Below are 13,817 nucleotides of genomic sequence, written 5' to 3' on the forward strand. Positions count from 1 at the left end.
AACTAACATTTTTTGTAGTTATGTTCATATCAGTGTGGTATGCACAGACAATGCCTATTGAGACGTATTGATTGGTGCCAAGAAATGTGGAAAATTTAGTTGCCAAACAAAGCATTACGTAAAGGAGAAGAGTTTATAAAGCAATATGAAAAGGAACTTTTTGTTGAATGTGATAAAATAGTTCATTTTAATAAGTAGTCAATGGGAAGAAAAGTATTTTATTGAAATATTGCTGAAAGCTAGGTAAAGATATCAAAAATTTATTTAAAAGTTGTTTGCTTTTTAAATATTATACGTTTTCAATTTGACAACCTGTGACAATTATTTTTAGGCCACATTTCCCAAAAAGTTAAATAACTATAAATGAATGAATATATATAAGCTATTCATTCTAAATTGTGAAGAATAAATAATAATGTTTAGTTAGTAATGTTGGCGAGAATGAAAATTAGTGAAAATGGGTACAATCAAATGGAAGCATAAAACGGAACTATATCATACAAGCATATTAGTGAAAATTAGTAATGCTGGAAAGAAGTTCTAATTATACAGGCATTCTAAACACGAAAAGTAGACAAGTTTAATTTTAATCTTGTGAGAAAGAAGCTCTAATTATACAGGCATTCTCACAAAGATTGTGGAAGTTGAGCTGATGAACGCCAAGACATCACAAAATAGCATTTTTTTAAATCTCCATCATCCTCTTGGACCTGCAGACATAGTGCAGCAGAACCCATTTGATGTACATTATTTTCTTGGACTCAGGACGTTCTTCTTCCCATGCTGCCACGTAGCAGCTCCAGAGTGGAAGTTTAGCTTATTTCTGCTCGGCTGCAATTTGCTTGTTTCATTGGAGGAAGTTTGTTAGCTGCTAAAGTTCAGCTTATTTCTCCTCAGCTGACATTGGTGAAACGTTTTACTAAGTTACTTTTGGTCAAATGCAAGGTACCCAAGGTGGTTGAAAGTACATTATTCTTTTACTTCCTGCACGTGACGTGACCTTGTTTTCTCCTTCCTTTATTTGGTAGTGCATTGGTCTTCAGACTCTTCACAGGAAATCAGGAACGCCTCCACCAACCCCAACCACTCCAGTCTCGAGATGTCCTCTCCCTCTGTTCCTCATGGGAGAAGGTTACCTGGAAACGGGGCAGGAGACAACCGTTCCTGAAGGTTCATGGTCACGATGTGACCTCAGAAATTTGTGCGGCTCATATTACAGCATATAACTCGATTTTCACGCCATGTGTGGGGTTCACAAAAATTTGTTCTAAAGTTACTCCGTGTGTAAAGAAAGTTACGCGACTTGAAAAAAATGTTACGCGCTATTGGAAAATGCACAAACCGCCACAAACGGTTGCAGGTTACCTGCTCTCAACTTTTCAGTGACAGTACCGGGTCCCCTTTTCTCCACTGCTTTCATTAGCCATCCGACTCCCTCTCTCTAACACTTACTTTCTCCTTCTTCTCATCTTCTTCCTCATTTTTTTCTTCAACAATTGTGGCAGCAAAAGCTGACCAAACTTCTCAATCAAGTGTTAGAACACGCTTGAACACAATCACAGGCATATAAGTAGAAGATAAAGACAAACAAATCACTGAGCCTTCCCCTTAATGCTACCAATTCTCCCCCTTCAGTTAGAAAATTACACAAAGAACTTGCATGCATAACCAATAATAAAACAAAATGTTTCCATAGTTTACAATCAATGCCAAAGTAACGCAATAGTTTCATTAGAAATGATTTGACCTTTTTTATTTGATAAAAACTTAATACTATTCCTAAACTCATTTTATTCCTAAGCACATTTATTTTGTTATAGCTATGTCACCTTAAGTTGAATCACAATTTTCATTCTCAAGGTGAATTGTGAAAAATCTTTGGAAAATTAAAAGAAAGTCACCACCAGAAAATAGAACAGTACCTAAGCATCTAAAGTGCAAATGAGTGAAACTCTTTTATTACCAGAAGTACTAAAAGCATATTTAAGAAAACAATAGAAGTAAAAGCATACTTAAGAAAATAATAGAAGTCAAAATACTTAAATCCAAACAACACTTCTGCCTTATAGAAAGAGAAAATTCCACCATTCATTTCACAAGCACAAAATGAGATTTATCATTAATTTTTTGAAGTCAAGTATCCCATGAAATTATCATCATAAGTCAAGCCCTTCTAGGCTGTAAACAATTCCAGTCAACAACTTACATATTGGAAGGTTTACAAATTGAAAGAAACCTATTGCAAGCAAATACATGAAAAGGGGTTAAAGATTAAAAAAAATAAAGCAAGATTTGCCCCAGTGGAATGAACCACTTATTATTTGCAAGCATCAAATGCAAAGCATTATCTATTGTCTTCATTCAAATGAATTCATTGAAATTAACAAATATGCAACTCGGCAAACTAAAATCGAAAACCCAATTATTAGTAAATACATGAATGTCAATGGTTTTAATAATCAGTGCACAAGTTGAGACTTGAAAATTTAGAAGAAAGAGTCCTATTTCGTATCACTTAGAACATATTTAACATAATACCAAAAACATATAATTAAATACAAATTCCTGATAATACATAGCTGCAGTGGACAAACAAAACACATACATGTTGTAAAGGCCCACAATTTCTTGATAACTATTAAAGAACAAAAAGTATGATAGAAAGTACCTTAACTAACCACCGAATGTTAGATAACAAATCATAATGTTCGTCAGCTCAGTATAGAGACCTGACAATACACATTGAATTAGGTAAATTGAAAAAAAGAGATTAAAAAAAGGTAAAATCATCTATTGAATGTACGTGATAAATGAGGTGGAAAGAAAAAGCCATCTTAAAAGGCAATAATACATATTATTGAGGAAATTTGGTGTCTCCATAATGAAAAAAAAGAGTTCTGAGAACAAAAAATTTCTTTTACTTTCCTGCAAACAATTCAATGAGGTTGTCCATGTTATCCTTTTTTTTGAGGTTTTGTAGTCTAGAAACATAAGAGAGAATATCAAGAGATGGAATGATTCATGACTTAACAAAGTAGAGGGGGAAAGGACCTATTTTTTTTCCCCCAAAGATAGCTTTGAAAAATTAATTTGCAAATCTTGATCAATTCCTAAGATCATCAAAAAAAAAAAAAAAACAATTTGCAAATTTCAATAATAGGAAGCCTACAAGTGAACATAAATACTAAAGTCACAACCTATTACCCTCAATCTTAGTAAGTATGTTGTTACATCCCTAAAAGATAATGAGCAAAAAAATACAATTTATTGTCTCATGAAATTCAATCGAGTAAAATAATAAGAGTTGAAAGAGGAAATTTTATACAAATAAATATACAACGAAATTACTAATTTGTAAGGTGGTTTAAAAAACATAGGGAAAGAAAAGAAGGCTTACCTCTCTGTCGAGAACATAGATCTCATGAAACTTGTCATAGAAACCTGAAACAGGAGTAAACTATAATGTACATATATATATACAATAAAAAAGAAAACAAAAGACAATCATGTACAAAAAAAATTTTCCAAGATTGCACTTGAAGGGAACATATATCTAAATTTTCAACTACACATCCAAAAATAAATCCAAAAAGCCAATATACAGAAAGATATTTATTTTTAAAAGAAAAAGATGGCAAGGAAAGAATTCAAGGAAAAATTTAGGAACTGATTATTAAAGGGGGAAAAAACATCTTTTCTGCTTCGACCACTGGCTTTCCGTTCTCCTACTTTTGTTTGCCATTTTCTATATTGAGTTGGTTGGATGTATTATTACGACAAAGAAAATGAAAGGCTAAAGAAAGTTGAAAAAAATATGGCCAAAATGACAGGAAAGAAAAAAATCGAAAAAAATATATAGAAGAAAGTCGAGAGAGGAAAATTGCAAGTCTAACCTTAACCCTCTTGAGGCCGGAGAAGACCCGTAATACTGTAATTTCTTCTACACCGGGAAAAAATTTACATCACAAATATATACATATTATATGTTAAAATTCGACTGGTAAACCCTCCAAAAAATCCAAAAGGCTAAAGAAGTCTTGATGATGAGAAAGAAAAAGAGTCTTACCTTGTTGTTCTTGTTGTTGCTCTCGGCCAGAATCAAAAACAAAAAAAAAAAAAACCAAAGAAAACGAAAGAGGAAGAAGATGAGAGAAATTAGAGGATGATTGAAGGGAAGATGAAGTAAAGAGTGAGACTGATGATGAAGAAAGGAGAGGACAAATGGGCATTTCTGACTCCTCGGTCTCCACCCCACCAGGTAATCACGATAAGGTTAAGGGAAAGAACAATAAAAGGGCACAAATATGGTTAAAATTACAAGAAAGCCCAACCAAACATTAATAAACGGACACATAAATCTCCAAATTTAAGGGCAAAACCGGACCACCAGGGCATTATAGAGAAAGAAAATGCAAAGTCAATATCAGAAAATTCAGGAGCCACAAATTTTACCTTTATGCCACATTGGAAAGACCAAAATACCCCATGGAGCCATGCGAATTACCAACGAAACCAGCCCATTGTTAGCACATTTGCTCCAATGTGAAGCCTATAGACAAAACAAAAGAAAAAGCTCCAAATTCATCCATTGTGCCATGTGTCAGCACAAGGAGTTGCTACAGTAACATTAGACATTTTCTACCTATTATATAAGAAAAAAGCCAAGTTACTATAGCACCCCATCTTTTTGACACATGTATTGCACATATTTTTGACAAGTGGATGGATTCTTGGTCATTTTAGCTAAACTTTTCCTTCCCTTTTTTGATTCAATTGGCCCAAAATAATTAAAATATTTTTTCTCTGAGCCAAGTTACTATAGCACCCCATCTTTTTAACACATGTATTGCACATATTTTTGACAAGTGGATTCTTGGTCATTTTAGCTAAACTTTTCCTTCCCTTTTTTGATTCAATTGGGCCAAAATAATTAAAATATTTTTTCTCCTTCAGAAAATCAACTGTGTCGCTTCTTCTTCTTCTTGCGGCAAGTGCTGTTATTTTTTATTTTTTAAAACTAATCTAACTAAAATTGTTGCCATGTTCTTTTTTTTTTCGTCGAGATGATTAGCTACTTAACAAAGAGAAGTTTTTATTATTTTTTATCCCATTTTACATTTTCTTTTCTTCCTTTTTTTTCTTCATGTCTAATCTCTCATATTTGCTCTATTCTTCGATCATAATGTTATAGTCAACTGGCATTTGTTTGTTAAATTTATAGGATGATGCTATTATTTGGTATTTTTCATGGATAAAAGGTGAAATATTAAAATATGTAAAAAGATCTTAGAATTCATTTTATACCAATGATCATTTTCTATGAAGAATAGAACAATAATTCTTTCTTTTCTTTTCTCCTCCCACGATTTGATTTCTTACTTCACATTTTTTTTCTTTTTCTTTGTTTTTTGGTTACATTTTATAATTATCTACAATTTTGTGTATTTTTTAAAGAGAAAAGATATATCATGTGATGCTTCCACCAAGATAAATCTAGTTAGGCATTCTTCTACCTCTGTGTTCTATAAGATTTTGTATATATTTAAACTAACGTTAATTTTTGTTTGTTTTTTAATTATTCAGGTTCTGTAGTATCAATTGGGTTGGCATATAAAAATTGTAGTTGGTGGTAGAAGTCACAATTAAAAATTGTTAGAAAATTCAATTTTGATTAGGAAGATGTTTTTGCAATAAAAAAAATGGTTCAATTCTAATTTGTACATGTAGATCTGGAAACGTAGCAATTCATATTTTTTATCTAACCTTGCTATTTATATTCTGGAGCTGCAGGATAATGTTGTCACCTTTAAACGGGATTTAAATAAATAAATAAAGAAAAATGTGAAACTTTAGAGTAAGGTATATTGATGTTGAAGATTGTGACATGTCTTAGTGGCTTTCTAAACTTTTTCTCATTATTAAAATACTAGAAGCATTATGACTGCTTTTGATTTAGTTACAACTAAGACTATGCTGCTAATTAATACAGCAATGCACTTGTAGTGTATTGATTTTCTCTCTTTTTTGGGTATTATCATAATAATAGTTCAAAAATCTTTATTCAAATCACAATAAATAGGGGTATTAACTTTATAGATGGAATTTCTCTTCACAACAAATTTTGAGGGAAATTTTATTTATACGCCATATTTTATTAATTGTATTCCTACAATAAATAAAAACTATATGATAAAAATAATAGTGAAAATGTGATTAACAAAAATGAGAGTTCAAATAACATTTGTTAATTTTAATTGTTTTGAGGCCCAATTTTCTCCTATATTTCTATTGATTTATCATGTGCCAAAATAATTTGATGTTATGTGTTTGACTAAATTTCTAGGGGGCCCAAGCTGTGCTTTGCACAGCTCAAGTACCTCTAGTCTTATCTTATAGTAAGATATAGATATTTTATTATAAAAAGACATTAAACTTAAAAAAAAGTATTGTCGGGGGATTCGAATGTAAGATATCTAATTTTTGAAATCTCAACTTTAACTACTAAATTAAGATCTCCTCAGCCGATTGCACTGAGATCTAATTTATGACACACGTGAATTCCATCATTTCTTTATACATGAAAGGCCTCTTAAAAGTAATACATAAAAGATCACTTCAAACTAATACAATTTATAGAGATTTTTTGTAAGTATATTTTTTCTAATTTATTATTTGGGAAAAAAAAGAGCAACTAAAAACATAATAACACAATTGTATATTTTATTATAAAAAGACAATAAACTCATGAAAAAATATTGCCGGTAAAAAAAATATTCTGTGATTATTATTATTCTACATTGAAATCATAGCAATAGTGTTCAAATAGGAAAGGAGAATAAACCCTCGCACAAAAAAAAAGAGAAAAGGATTCGAATTGTTTAAAAAAAATAACAACTCCATCCAAGAGGTAAAAAAAAAATAGATTGCACCTGTATCTATTTTTTTCAATTTATTCCTAGCAAAGGATAGGTGGAACTTAAAAGGCAAATAAGGGACAAGGAGATTTATACTTAGAACCTCTAATTTTTGGAACCTCAATTTTAACTACTAAACCCTGTTTGCACCTCTATGTCATTTATTTATACATGAAAGGCCTCTTAGTAAAAGTACTAATAAGGATTGCAGCAACACTACAATCATCTATCAATCTTATTTCTTTACTTAATTCAAAAAAGAGAAGGCCTTAATAAAACTCTAGGCACAAAAATTAATACAAACTTGTTGCAAAGTGAGTAAAAAAATTTGTGAATAATTTTTTCTCTAACTTATTATTACAAATTGAAAGACAACTGAGTAATACAATTATATATTTTATTATAAAAAAATCTCTTAAAAAATATAATATAAACAAATAATCATGACAAAGATGCAGTAAAATGGGTAGTAAAAAATCTAGGATGAATTTTTAAATTTCTAATTAGAAAAAAGCAGTAAACAATATAGTAATACAATTGTATATTTTATCACGCAAAAAAAAGAATAAACGCGCATAAAAAATTTTGCACTAAAAAAAGGATGCCTTTTACGATTATTATTACATAAGCAGTAGAATTCAAATAACAAAAAAAAAAAGAAAGAATAAAACCACACAATAAATAGAAAAATATATCAATTGTATAAAAGAAAAGGAAAAATAACAACCCCATCTAGCAAGGGGAAAAACAGGATCCTATCCATATCCAATTTGTAAGATACAGGCGAATATCATAATTCATACAAAAAAAGGAAAACATTTCAAAAGCAATAAGCATTCCAGTAGCACCACAATTATATCATCATTTACTATTTACATTTACATAAAAAGGTAAGAACTCTAGTAGCAGTGCAACTATTATTACTACCTATGAAAGGTAAATAACAGTAATAATCATAATGTAATAATAGTAATATAACAATAAAAGTAACAATATGGTAAACAATTTAATAGCAACAAATTTTTTGGAAAAAAAAAGGAAAAAGAAGGGGAAAAAAGAGCAAAACTGGTAAGAAATGCGGCACCACCACAAAAAAGGAGCAAAATGGAAGGAAGCATTCGGTACAAAAAGGAAAAGTACCACGTAATAATAAAGAATTTTGGCAGGCGCAATTTCTTTGGCAAACTATTATTCAAGAAAAAGGAGGAAACTACATAATAGCACAATTGTATATTCTATTATAATAACAAAAATATTATAAAAATAACCTTGAGAAAAAATATTGTTGGAAAAAAAAAATCAACATGAGATTTAAGCTTAGGATATTTAATTTCTGCATCCTTATCTTTAGCTACTAAACTAGGACGTGGTTAATTAGCCGATTAGACCTATATTTAACTCATAACACATGCAAATTCCATTATTTATTTATACATAAAAGGTCCTTTATTTAATCCCACGATTCATCAGAGAGCTCTCAAAAGCACCACAATTCATAAAGAATTTTTGCAAGCGCAATTTTTTTGGCAACTTATTATTCAGGAAAAAGCAGAAAACAACATAATGGTACAACTGAATATTCTACTAATAATAATAATAGCAATACAATAATAAATTAATAATAATATAGCAAGCAATTTAATAGCAAGAGAATTTGGGGGAAAAAAGAAACTGGGGAAAAAAAGAGAACAAAACCAATATAAGAAATGTAGCAACACCATAAAATTATATATTCTAATACAAATAATACTAATAATAGCAATGATGCACATAATACAAAAATAATAACATGGCAAGCAATTAAATAGCAGCAAAATTTGGGGTAAAATGGGGTACAAAGAAGAGGGAAAAAAAAGAGAAGAAGTCCAGTACCACAACAAATATAATATAGCACAAGAAGAGGAATAGAAAGAAGAAAAGAAGAAAACGGAAAGAACCACAATCCCAAAAAGCAACTTCCAATCCACAGTGCACGTGACTTGAGCATGCAGGAGGACGACCACCACCTAATGTAAGGGATTTGGACATGATCTTTTTAAGTTTCAATTAATCCTGCAGATGTGCATTATGGGAAATGGAGAATAGTCCAAATCCCTAATTTAAGTGCTCCTTTCCACTTAATATGTAACTTCTTTAATAGACAATACTTCCAAAGGTAAAAAGTAACATAACTAAGTTTTTTTTTCCTTTTTTCTTGTCTCTTCTTAATATTTGTTGCCAAAAAAAAGGATGTTTTAACATATTAATTAATTACGTGCATGGTTCTTTGTTGAGGAAAAATAGAAGCAATTTAAAAGTTTTTGTACTACTCTGACTGAAATTACAAAGAAGGAAAAGTGTATCTTGCATGTAGACTTGTGCTCAGCTAACTATAAGCGTCATGTCAATCAGTAGCAGAATTAAAAAAAGGAATTGAGATTTTATGGCTGGATGCATCAAGTCGAACAAAATGGAAAAAAAAAAAGGAAGCTCCTTTCAAGAAACTTAAATTAGACTCCTTGTGAGGAGATTGACTCTCTTTCTAAGGGATTTGACTCTTCTTCTTCTTCTTCGTCGCTGGGACTCCAACAATAAAAGGAGTATTAACAGATTTACCTAATTAACCCCTCTACACTGAGTCACTGGCCCTGCCCCCCAACAAAACGGACAACGAGGCCTAATCCTGCAACTACCAAAAGCTCCATTGCAGAGCCTCCCCCAGTTACTTAAAAAAAAAAAAAAACACCACCACCATAATCTACAACTTCACAAACTAAGCAAAAGCTATACCGCTACCAATTTTTTCTTTTTTTTTTTCGGGGCTAAACAAAACGTCAATTTGAACTATAAAGAGCTGCCCAGTCAATCTCAATAGATGGATACTTCTCCAACATCAGATTCTTCGAACAGGCTTCTTCTTCAATTAAGATCTTTAGAACCTCATTTCCCATATCTATCTGTTCTTGTTGAATTTGCTTCACTGAACTTGCAACAGACTCGCGACACCAGTTCACCTCAATCATTTCAAGAGTCGGACATTCCCCTAAACAAGAAGGCACCTCTTCCAACATCTGACAATTGTGCACAACCAATTTCTCAAGACGGGGAAAATTATCAGAAGATGCAGTCCAACTGCGAAAGTCGTTCAACAATGACAATTTCAAGACTCGGAGGCTAGGGAATTCCCCTTCTTTCATTTCCCATTCTTCCCCAACGACGGAGTAATCGAGTAATTTAAGCACTTCAAGTTTGGGCAACATTCCAATTGTTGAGATTTCAGTCCATGGCTGCTTATTGTAAAAGAGAGTCAACTTCTTCAAATTCAAAGGGAATTTAAATCCATATCCGACAAAGGAACTCAGAGTAAGTGATTCTAGTTGACTCAAACAGTCAAACACGAGAATCCCGTCGCCAATTCTGGTAGGTTCCTCTCTTGATGCCGGCATCTTACATCTTAGCCTGCGGATGTTTGGTAACTTTGTCAGTATCTTTTGCAAGCTTTGAGAGGAGGGATCAATGGCAAGGCTTAAAGTGTCTAAATGATCTAAACCTGGGGATACTTCAAGATTTTCAACAGGAAAAATAAAACCAGCATAGGAATATGTAGTCCATAGATGCCTTAATGTCTTAATGTTCCAGATGGTCTTGGGTAACAACAAATGAGTGAAGTATCCTCGTAGCAGAAAAGTTTGTAACCTTGAGAGGTTAGCAATTGCAGCTGGGATGAATTTTACTCCTCTAGTATGAAGAGCCAAGTATCTCAAGTGAGCAAGCAAAAATACTTCCATTGGAAAATATGCACCAAACTCCAATTCCCCCAAATCCAACACTCTTAGAAGTTTAGGTAACCAAAACCCCAAAGCATCCCTTTTAGACAATAACAAACTGCGTACATTGGGAAATTCTTGCATTAACTCCCAAATCCTCAAATTCCTGGCACTTCGATCACAAACTCGGAGGGGGTTGCTTTGGCCAGTAAGAACAAAACGATCATTCCGACTATGCAAAACATGTAGAAAGTTTTCTTCTTTGGCTTTTTTCACACAAAACTCATGTACCAAATCATGAAGTCGGCAGGCTTTGGCACCACCCATAGCTCTTTGTTCAGAAACCATAACTAAACTTCTATCAACCAGATCCTTCAAATAGTCATTTGCCACATCCTCTAAACTCTTTCCTTCAGTCTTTCGCATGAAGCCTTCAGAGATCCAGAGCCATAACAACCTTCGGACAAGAACATTTTCGCCTTCTTTAAATGCACCAAAGTAAAGAAGACATACCTTCAAATCATCCGGTAAATGACTGTAGCTTAGCTCAAGCGTCTTCATGCAGTCTTCATCATCAAGGACAATACTGGAAGTTAGACTCTTTGCAACTTCTTCCCAACAGTCTTCTGCAGTATTAGCAAGAATTCCCGCAACGAGGACAACTGTGAGAGGTAAGCCCCTACATAATTTTACTATTTGAGATCCAACTTTACCTAGTGTCGGAGGAAAACCTTCTTTGCCAAATAGCTTTTTCTGCAGCAATTTCCAACTCTCTTCGTCAGTAAGGTGGCGGAGATGATGAGCCTTGCTATTAGATTTGAATTGCAATTGAATTCTGCTGGTGAAGAGAATCCTACTTCCGTTATCATCATCAGGCAATGATCTCTCCAGCAAATTCCATGCCTTAATCTCCCACACATCATCCAAAAAAATGAGATACCTATTTCTCTTTAAAAGCTTGTACAGCTTGGGAGCCAAATCACTTTCATCCATCTCAAGATATTCATCAGGACTTCTAGAAGAAATACTGCATAAAAGCTGAACTAACAAACTGTGCATGCTATACGCTTGAGAAACAGTACACCGAGCAAGGATATGAAAGTGGCTCAAAATTAATGGATCATTGTAAACTCTATTGGCCAATGTTGTCTTGCCAAGTCCAGCCATACCCATAATTGAAACAAAATCCAACAACTTTGAACCCCTGGTAAGACTATGAATAATTGTCTTTACCTCATCATCAAGACCCACCAGAACTTCATTCAACACTGGGATGCTAAGTTTTGAGTCAATGCGGAAAGATTTCTGGTTAGTTCTCTGAGTTCCACAGTCATGCCTCGTGCTATCATAGGTTTCAAGGACCTCAGTCCTCAAAAGCTGAATATCTCTGGCAACTCTTTCCAAATATTCATGTTTATCATCAACCACGATAGAGTCGATGACAAGCTCTGCCCTGTACCCAACCTCCATAACACGACTCCAAAGGGCTTGGAGTTTTCCATTCCGATTGCGTTGGTCTGCTATCTTGACAAGGAAAGATCTTAAGAATACAAGATCTTCTAGGACGCTGTGGATTTGATCTTTTGGGAATGCAATTGAATCATCAGCCTCATTACAACTTTCTAGTTCCTTCAGATTTTCAAGGAGAAAATCCATAGAGCCCAACTCATTGGTCCTAGGAAAACCAAATGGCGAGAATGATGTTACTGGATCGGTAACTTCTGCCCTAATAAACTTAATCACTTTAAGCAAATGAAAAAGAGCAAGATCGGTTTCCTTGGCCAAGCCTTCTTTGATTTGATTCACAGAAAGAGAGAAAATTACAAACGCTGCATCACAGGCCACAACTCCAATAAGATTCTTCATTTCCTGGCATAGCTCTTTGAACTTCTCCTGATGCCTGAGAAGGATTGTCAGGAATCTTAGCCCCTCAAGGAGTTTTAGCATTTGATTCATAATCGGAACAAGAATATTGATACAAGATTTCAGCAGCCCCTTAATATTGTGAACGAGACGATCCATAAAGTCAGCTACTAGATGCTTATTCTTCTCCAGATCTGAAATGTCTGATGATCTTGATAACTTTGCAGCAGTCAAGACATGGATGTAAGTTTCTCGAACCCGGGGATCACCGGGATTAATCTTTTCACGTATTAGTCGAGAAATTTGAAGTCTTCTTTCCCTGAATACTTTATGATCATACCTGTGACTGTGAAACCACCATATAGAAGCCAGGTGTAATGCATTGATAGCCATCACTTCACCATGAATCAAGAGATATATCAATTGCTGACCCTTGACGCCGCGAAGCATGGCCAAGCGAATGAAACTCTTCAAGAACATTAGGTTCTTTACAAGGTCTTCGAAATGTAATCCATTCATTTTAGCCAGAGTCTTTGAAACCGAATCAATGAAATCAATAACTAGTTCCGGATCTCTCAGCCAGTAATACTCCAACAGAAAGTTGATCCACGGTTCCTTGATATGTGTCTCGAAAAACAACTTGATTGCTTCCCGGAATCTGGTGAGCTCACTTCCGATCTGAGACGAATCAGGTGAAGAAGAATGAATGAAGCGTTCGCTGCAAGCAAAGTCAAGATCTTGCATTCTCCTGATAATCAGATTTTGAATTCTCAAAGAAGTAACATCCTTCTCCTCATCTTGTTCCAAACAGGTTTCATGGTTCCTCCTCCTCCTCCTACACTTTGTCAGATACAGATGAAAGCTTTGTAATAGTCTCACCTCCCTCTCCAGCTCGTTGATAGCAACACTAAACTTAGGGAATGCCTCATTGATCCAGCCCAGATAATCGAGAGCGAACTCAAAGGAACTGGGGCTACCGCTGCAGTATATCTCCATTATTGAACCTTCTATTCACTCTGAGATCAAATTTGTTTCTTGAATAAACTCTAGTTCAAGGTTTACAACTTTCTCATTACCCGAAAATGTCAAATATTGTCGGCAGACTCTTCCGTCTTTTCCGGTTGCAGGTTGCGAGACGCTTGTTTTGTCCTGCTGCTGTGTTGGTAGAGAGACATTTAGGGTCCCCACTCCCCACCCCGGAGCCTAAGCGAGATAGCTTTTGTCTACTTTCGGCCCAAAGTGCATTTCGAAATAATGGATCCTAAATCAGTAAATGGTTGTAATACTACGGTAA

General features: G+C 33.9%; 1 protein-coding gene and 1 long non-coding RNA gene across 2 annotated transcripts; both read right to left on the reverse strand.

Annotated features, from left to right (window-relative positions):
- Positions 1-2,678: 2,678 nt before the first annotated feature.
- On the reverse strand, positions 2,679-4,130 carry LOC113777507. Its single transcript, XR_003469182.1, has 3 exons — positions 4,067-4,130; positions 3,398-3,441; positions 2,679-2,729 (listed from the first exon to the last, which is right to left on the reverse strand). It is a non-coding gene; the product is annotated as an uncharacterized LOC113777507 (long non-coding RNA).
- Positions 4,131-9,727: 5,597 nt separating this feature from the next.
- Positions 9,728-13,519, reverse strand: LOC113777061 (putative late blight resistance protein homolog R1A-3). The gene has a single exon (XM_027322106.1). It carries the CDS (start codon positions 13,517-13,519, stop codon positions 9,728-9,730), a length of 3,792 nt encoding a protein of 1,263 aa, XP_027177907.1.
- Positions 13,520-13,817: the final 298 nt, after the last annotated feature.

Source organism: Coffea eugenioides, chromosome 7 (genome assembly GCF_003713205.1).
Source record: "Coffea eugenioides isolate CCC68of chromosome 7, Ceug_1.0, whole genome shotgun sequence".
Lineage (NCBI taxonomy): Eukaryota > Viridiplantae > Streptophyta > Magnoliopsida > Gentianales > Rubiaceae > Coffea > Coffea eugenioides.

Excerpts from the sequence above, each read along its gene's own strand:
- LOC113777061 (XM_027322106.1), bottom strand. The coding sequence starts at position 13,519 with ATGGAGATATACTGCAGCGGTAGCCCCAGTTCCTTTGAGTTCGCTCTC.